General features: G+C 34.0%; 1 protein-coding gene across 6 annotated transcripts; it reads left to right on the top strand.

Moving 5' to 3' along the window:
- The first annotated feature begins 395 nt into the window (after window positions 1-395).
- Window positions 396-6,949, top strand: LOC107867885. Of its 6 annotated transcripts, none has more exons than XM_047411874.1 (7): window positions 396-619; window positions 933-1,009; window positions 2,801-2,891; window positions 3,366-3,459; window positions 3,613-3,702; window positions 3,965-4,088; window positions 4,222-5,857. In XM_047411874.1, exons 2-6 carry the CDS (start codon window positions 982-984, stop codon window positions 3,974-3,976), a joined length of 315 nt encoding a protein of 104 aa, XP_047267830.1. In that variant the 5' UTR covers window positions 396-619; window positions 933-981; the 3' UTR covers window positions 3,977-4,088; window positions 4,222-5,857. The 6 variants fall into 6 exon arrangements, 1 of the variants encoding a protein (XP_047267830.1); XR_001673424.2 differs by lacking the exons at window positions 933-1,009; window positions 4,222-5,857 and adding exons at window positions 5,870-5,958; window positions 6,615-6,949 and having other exon boundaries at window positions 410-619; XR_007054983.1 differs by lacking the exons at window positions 3,613-3,702; window positions 4,222-5,857 and adding exons at window positions 5,870-5,958; window positions 6,615-6,949 and having other exon boundaries at window positions 418-619.
- Window positions 6,950-7,710: the final 761 nt, after the last annotated feature.

Consider the following 7,710-nt stretch of genomic DNA (forward strand, 5'->3'; position numbering starts at 1 on the left):
TTTCTCAGTATATTTCCATGTCATGGGTTCGCTTAGAGTCAATGGTGATTCTAAGAACAGTATTACTACCACTATAATATTTTCGGCCTAAGGCCACATTAAACCTAAGCCACACTTTACAATTGTAGCCTATACCATTAAATACCACGCTTTTAAAGTGTAACCTTAGTTTTTAACTTTTTGCCATGTTACTTTTGACAATGCTTTGGAAGCATGGTCTTCAATGATGTAGACCACACTTTACAAATCTTACCAAATCATGATATAATTGACAACACTTATTCACATATATGACTACATTTTTCAGTGTAATATTATTATAATTTAAAAGACAACATTTTAAAAATGTGACCTAAAATTTATTAAAATTTTCTCTCTCCCTCCCAAATATTTCAATTTCCCTCCAACTTATAATTCACCAAAAAAATGAGTATGTTAAAAATATAAAACCCTACGCTATAACTTCACACAAACGGTCGAATAGGGAACCAAATGCTCTCCACCATCGAATAGCACTGACACACCATCGAAGCAGACAAAGTCGTCGTTTGCTCGGAAGGGCAACCACCGGCAAGGGGCAAGGAAGGGCAACGACCGGCGAGGAATTGTCAACCTAAAGGTGATATTCAATATCTCTTTTTGGTCTTTTTTTCTCTATCAGTGAATTTGAACACCATTTTTGTTGTTGTATTAATTTTTGAGCTTGGTTTTGGGAATTTGTTAGTTCTTTTGAGTTTCTTGGATTTTGGAAATGCCAATTTGGGGTGTGTTATGAATCTACTTTTTACAATTGAAGTGAATGTGAGGAGTTAGGATGCAAATTTTAAGAATGGTGTGTTGTGATTCCACCATAATACCTGATGGTCTTTTTCAACTTGTTCCTACTTAGTTTGGACTCAAAAATATTTGATCTTTTCATATTTTGGATGCAGATTTTATGGTTTCAAGAATGGCTGTACTAAAAGAATGAAATAGACCACCATGGGTAGGTCTTGCTGCTGCTATTTAGGTATAGATAGCAGCTGGTAATGCTTAAACTTTCCCACTATATTCCCCTTCTTTGAAATCAGTGTTGGGTTTTAGTCAGCAACAGCTGAGTATTATTGTATTGGCAAATGATATTGGGGAGAATGTTGGGACTTTGCCTGGCATAGCTTGCAACAAGTTACCTCCTTGGTTTATTTTGCTTGTTGGTGTTTGCCTTTCTCTTTTTGGCTATGGTGTTATTTGGCTTGCATTCACCCAAACTGTGCTCTCCTTTCCGTACCGGGTTGTGAGTTCTTGATTTCTTTTGGTTTCTCTCTTTCTTTTTCCAGCTCAAGTTCTATGATCTTCCTTCTGTTATTTATCTATTATTTGTTATGTATTATTTTCTATGCCTTATTCTACCTCTGTATTGTTTTGTTCTGCTGTTCAAATTGCATTGTTTTGTGTTACTTGAGCTGAAGGTTTTATATAAACACCCTATCTATCTCCACGAGGTACGATAAGGTTTATATATACTCTACACTCCGCAGAACTCACTTAGCGGAATACACTTGGTATGTTGTTCTTTTGATGTAGGGGTGTGGTGGGATAGGTGGGACAATGATTATACTCTAATTGATTTCAGCTTTAGACTCCTAAAGCTGTGGAATTAAGAACTATTGATCTGATATAGAAACACTAAGTTATCGTGAATGCTTATACTGGGATAATAGGTTCAATTTGTGGTACTCTTCTTACATCTAGTTCAAAGCCATGGGGTTGAGGTGCCCATCATAATCTAATGCGTCATTGGATTAGACACAATTTAATTTCTTTGATCATTTGCATCTTAACTCAACTCATAAAAAAAACAAAAGGTATCTTTAGTTACTGTAATGTGGAATCTACATTTACCTTTTCATATCATAGCTTCGAATCACAAAACCATGTATTTGATTGCAAGGAAGCAACCTGAGTACACACATGTGAGATGCATTCTTCTGTTTATCTCTATTGTATGAGTTCACATCCAGTAAATTTTAACTTTTGCTTGGATTAGATCTTTTTTCATTTTTTGGAATGGAATAGATGTCTACCTTAGAAACAATTGGAGGAAATACCAACAATATCCTGTAGGCTGGTCATTTTGATTATTTTAGTACTTTTCCATTAATCTTTTCGAACTCTAGAGATTCTAAGGATGAAGATTTTAACATCCGTGAATATAAGTGCAAAGACCTCAACCTTATAGAGGCTCATTTCTTACCAGAGATTAAGGTTTATAGAGTTTATCTGATTAACCTTCACAGAATGTATTGCATGTATTTATCATATCTTGTCATTATTGCATTTAAAAGTTGTTTAAAGAAAAAGTATCACATACTACATCTTGTTTTAAAGTTTCTCCTTTATTGTGCTTACCCCAATATGATCAAATGCTGCAATGGATGTAATATTTCTTGCATGAACCTTGATGAACTTCAAACTTATTCCCCCTGCCTTCCTTCCGCTTTAATTTATGAGTTAATTCTATCATGTGAATCTTTCTGGCACAAGAGTAGAACGATAAAGTAAAACATCGGTTATCAACATCAGCTGATCTTTCTTTTAATATTATTTTCATATTTAGCTAACCTTGTTACAAAAAATTAATGTAGTGGTAGATTATGAATAAAATCATAGATAGTAAATATATCTGCAAAATGCATCTAAAGGTTCTGTTAATGTATTGGAAGAGTTATGTCAACACATAGCATGTAATCCAGAAAGACTTATAAGTGATAAAGTTCTTTACAAGAATTTGATGCTGCTGTCTTATTTCCCGTTATGCTAGACTTATTGGTGGCAGTAGCCAATTCCAGCGCACTGCAATATACTACCTACCAAAGTAAGCACTTCCGGGAGGCAATTTTCATATATCAGAGGTGAGTTACTCAACCCTTCTCGCTTATTAAAGCATTATTGCGTAATAAAAAATTATTTGTTTCTTACATCAACCAGCAAAAAACCTACCCTATTTACTATATGGGATGATTTGGCCGATAACGAAGGCGCTACACTACTACATCACTTGCATTGGCACCACGTTTTTCTTGCTAAACATATTGGAGTTACTAAATTCCGTGGTAGTATATTATTTACATCAATCTCTGTAACTTTTCCCTTTTACTGTTGCACTTATTCCTCTGTATTTAATTAAAATTCCTCTCTATCTATGACATACGCAGCTATAAGATTAGCCACAAGGAACCAGTTAAATATCTTACTGAATCCTAAGTACATGTAGGTTGCTACCCTTGTGAAGTGGTACTTATTAACTAATCCCCAATCGCCATGTCATACTACTGAAATACTTTTACTTAAAACCATACTCGCTACTTGACTTAAACATTTTTCAGGGTGGAGGAAAATGAGCAAATATTGATATCGTCCACTTTACGAAGCTCATCGGAATCAACATCTTCCCAGACTCTTGCACCTATTAAAGATGAGGTTTTCCCTATATCCATAATTTTAGACTTGTCATCCTAGTTTAGCAGTGTGTACATCTACTGCACTAATTTTCGCTGCTGTCAACAATTTGTCCAATGCCTTACTGTACAGATCATCAGCGTACTTCCTAATATCCTTGGATTCATACTGCAGGTGAAGACTTTCCTTGTGGAAGGACAAATATCACTTCCTGATCGTCCCCAGTTCTTTTACTTACTCGCTTGCTCACATTGCAATCACTTTGTACGCATCAAGACAAAAAAGATCAACCTTAAGTATTTTGATTATGCTGAATCAGTTACTGTATAAAAAATTTCTACCTAAATATGGATGGATTAAAAAATTTCATTTAGTATGAAGTATTATCACACATTGATCACTTCTACTGTCGAAATTAATGTGTCAAATTAAATAAGATCCCATTATAAGTTTATTTGTTTTTTTGAAAGATAACGTTTCCGATATTAACATTACATATTTTATTTTCGTTCTATTTGTATCACAGGTGCCACTTTGAGGTTAACATTACAGACACCAGTGATACAATTACCACAATAGTGTTGAAAATGGTGGCAGAGACAATATTATCCCTCACTGGCAAACAAATATACCAAAATGTTGCTACCCAGGTATGTAACTCATCTTCATCACATCCTATTACAATAGTAAACATCTTGGTCCAATCTGATTATAGTAATAAACAAAAATACTCCACTATGTAATCTCCTACTCACTGCACCATCTTCTCCTATTGCCACTCAGACAAAACCATTGTCTATTGTACGTACAAATCAACATCTTGCTCATAAACTGTTTAGACTCCATCTACAAAAGCCAAGCTACGGATTTCCCGACCAAACACCTGGTATGTTGGCTGTTACATCCTTCACTAAAGCAGAAAACCCAGATTTTCAAACATTATCACCACCAATTTCTCCTAGAGAAACAGACAAGAAGCAAAAAGTCGAACCATGCACTCCAGCAAAAAAGGCTTAAAGGTAACAATACTTGCAGCAATTTATTTGCTATTGTAACACACCTCCATTTTAACTTCTTGCATGGAACACTTCCATTACGAGACATCTTCAGTATAACTCTCGACTAAAAAAAAAGTACCCTTTTGATCTATTAATAGTCAATTTTATCTATAACATCTCAATGACTTACTTGTGATGATCATTAATGATATGGTACAAATATCAGTTCATCAACTACTTTGAAGTTTGCTATTCGGGCAAAATTTCTTTCCTCTATGTTTTATCTCTGACATTTATAACATGTCAACCACAACATGCGGGTAAATATACTACTCACGCTTTCCTTCATAGATTCTTTCTACTCACTACAATCACAATTGATTTCCCTCTACCTTTTGTAGCCTCTTTGTCTGAATGGGTAAATAGAACAATCCTACAGCCCTTCATTACTACCACCTTTTACTACAGCATCGTATTAGAAAAATAAAATATTGTATTTTTTCTTCGCCTAATTAAATTATCTCTATAGGTAAAAACTGCCCAAAGTTAGCTGCAGCCAAGTTTGCCTACCTCCACCAACGTCTTGTATTTTAATAGTTTTTGTATAAATAGCTTGTACAGGAAAATAGTATCAACTATCACTTTGAAGTAACTAATGATATAGTCACAACTTAATGTGATAGACCTACATATCAATAGTTTTTATATAAATAGCTTGCACAGAAAAGTAGTATCAACTTTCTCTTAATGTTATGTATCTATTTCTTTCTCGATATTTATTACTGCAATCTCCTATTAACTTGCAACAAGAAGGAAAGATGGAAGGGTAGATGGATATCTATTTCCTTCCCTGAATTTACTTCAATTTATTATTATGATACTTTCTCTAAAATTTGATACAATTCTGATAGCGACATATAAAATGCATGATTACAAATAATAGCAATGGAATATTATTGGGCCCACGGTAGCGGGGGCTTCTACATCTAGTTTTAGTAGATGTACTTGTGCACCTTTTGCCTGTGGACCCCAAAGAAGGTAAATGTAACCCTTTTCCCTACAAATTTCCTTCTTTTACTGCACCTATTTTTTCTATCTTCTATTTGCATTTGGCAATCCATACAATCAAAGCTCAGCACCCATGCAATCTGAGCATTGTATTATTTAATGTTTAATTATTAGCTTATTTAGTGATCTAATGTGTCTGTATCAATTAGATTTATGTCCTGCTTATTTTTCATTGGTGACTTTCTTCAGAAACTAATTCATGATCTCCCACATCATTTGAAATTTATACTTCTTGCCTTTTGTACTAGCAAGAATTAACTTTATATATAAGATGTCCTTGATTCTACGTTGTTATATAAAATATAAATTTGAGTAATTTTCAATCTTGTTGATTTCTCATCTTTGTTTATCTATCGATTGGTTAGTTTATGCCGATGGAAGTATTTGCTTGGAAATACTACAAAATCAATGGAGTCCTATTTATGATGTTTCATCTATACTTACTTCAATCTAGGTATGTTGAGATTATTCTTAAATGTATCGTTATGCCCTGTGTTTGTGCAGAATTTTAATGAAAGATAACATGTAAAACATCTTTTATTTTATTTTTTTGGTGTATCATTTTTGACTTTTGGATATGGTATTGGGTGTGGTGATTTCCATTTTATCTTGTCCTTTTACTATTTCTTATCCAGATTATTTTATTTTGAGCCAGAGTTTTATAGGAAACAACATCTCTATCTCACCGTTGAGGTAGTGGTATGGACTGCATACACTTACCCTTTCTTAACCCCACTTGGTAGGAATAGGCAGGAATATACGGGGTATGTTTTTGTTGTTGTTGTATCCATTGGTAAGTAAAAAAATACAATGAATATAAATAAAGGGAATTACGGGAAGACGTGGGCACTATGGGCGAATCAAGGGGTTGGAAGAGCAAATACGCCTGAGAATTTCACTACTATAAACTTCTGTTATTGAGCTGTTGATATTGAAAATACAACTAAGACGGTGAAGAAAAAAGAGTAAGGGACACTTTTCTCATGTTAGATCGCTCAGTTCTCATTTCTCATTTACCTTTTCTTATTTCTTCAACACCTTATAATAGTAGAAATGTAAATTTAATGGTTTAAGTTGACACTGCTATCCTTCTCTCTTATTTGTGTGTAGGTGATGGGCTTCACTTAATGGAGTGAAAGAAGAAAATAGGAAGCTTTGAACCAGCTGTTACAATTTTTGTCACTAAGCAACATTATGTTTTTGATCTAATGGTGCAAGAAATGCTGCAAACACTTGGAATAGTGATCTTCTGTGTGAATCTAAAGTTGATTATTTTTGTTTTTTTTATTGCTTTTGACTTAGACTAGGAATTTCTATTCTGTAATTCCCAAGATATGAGCATATCTACTCATTGTTCAAAGCTTTGGATAATGTCTTGTGGTCTATTATGTACATATTTTAAATTTATATATCTGGCGTTTTAGACCAAGTCTATAATATATATAGATTATGTGGTGTTTGAGATCATTTATGTGTGGTGTGTGTATATACTTCTTGTTATATACATGCAAATTAAAAGCATTATTTTCTATTATACAATGTTACCACACTTTAAAAGTGTGCCAAGTGGAATGTCAATTGTGTGCATATACATAAGAAAAGTTTACACTTTATATGTGTTGTTGTCGAAGAGGTATATAAGGTTGCACTTTTAAAGCGTGGCCAATAATAAAGCTAAGGCCATGCTTTTCAAGTGTTATCAAATAAAACTACTGCCAAAGAGATGTTACAAAACTAAGGCCATGCTTTTTAAGTGTAGCTAATATGGTAACACTTCAAAAGCGTGGCCTAAATTCAAAGGTTACGCCTCTCTAGGCCACCCCCAAAAAGTGTTTTGTAAAGTCCAAAAGCATAGCCTTTGATCAGACGCCACACTATTTGCTACTTTAGGCCATACTTTATAAGAGTGTTAGTAGGACTAAAATGTTGTAGTATACTAGAGTAGTATCAGGTCTATTCACTTACCTACCTAGGATTGATGACATCATTTGGGTTATGGTCATCCAATATTATCATTATTTCCGTTACTTTATGTATTCTAGATTACTAAGTTATACTTTCCTCTTGAAGATGGGTTGTAGTTATGACAATGACTATCTTTGGTCATTTGGGTCCGATATACTTTAATTAGATTTCAAGGTTCACCATTCTTATGAGTATGAGTGCAAGTGTCCAATAGAGTCTCACAAATTGGTGCAATAACATG

This window comes from Capsicum annuum, chromosome 4 (assembly GCF_002878395.1).
Source record: "Capsicum annuum cultivar UCD-10X-F1 chromosome 4, UCD10Xv1.1, whole genome shotgun sequence".
NCBI classification, from domain to species: Eukaryota; Viridiplantae; Streptophyta; class Magnoliopsida; order Solanales; family Solanaceae; genus Capsicum; species Capsicum annuum.

Coding starts and splice junctions, on each gene's coding strand:
- LOC107867885 (XM_047411874.1), top strand. CDS start 982: ATGGGTAGGTCTTGCTGCTGCTATTTAG. Junction 1,010..2,800: donor GTCTTGCTGCTGCTATTTAG/GTATAGATAGCA, acceptor CCGTTATGCTAG/ACTTATTGGTGGCAGTAGCC. Junction 2,892..3,365: donor GCAATTTTCATATATCAGAG/GTGAGTTACTCA, acceptor AACATTTTTCAG/GGTGGAGGAAAATGAGCAAA.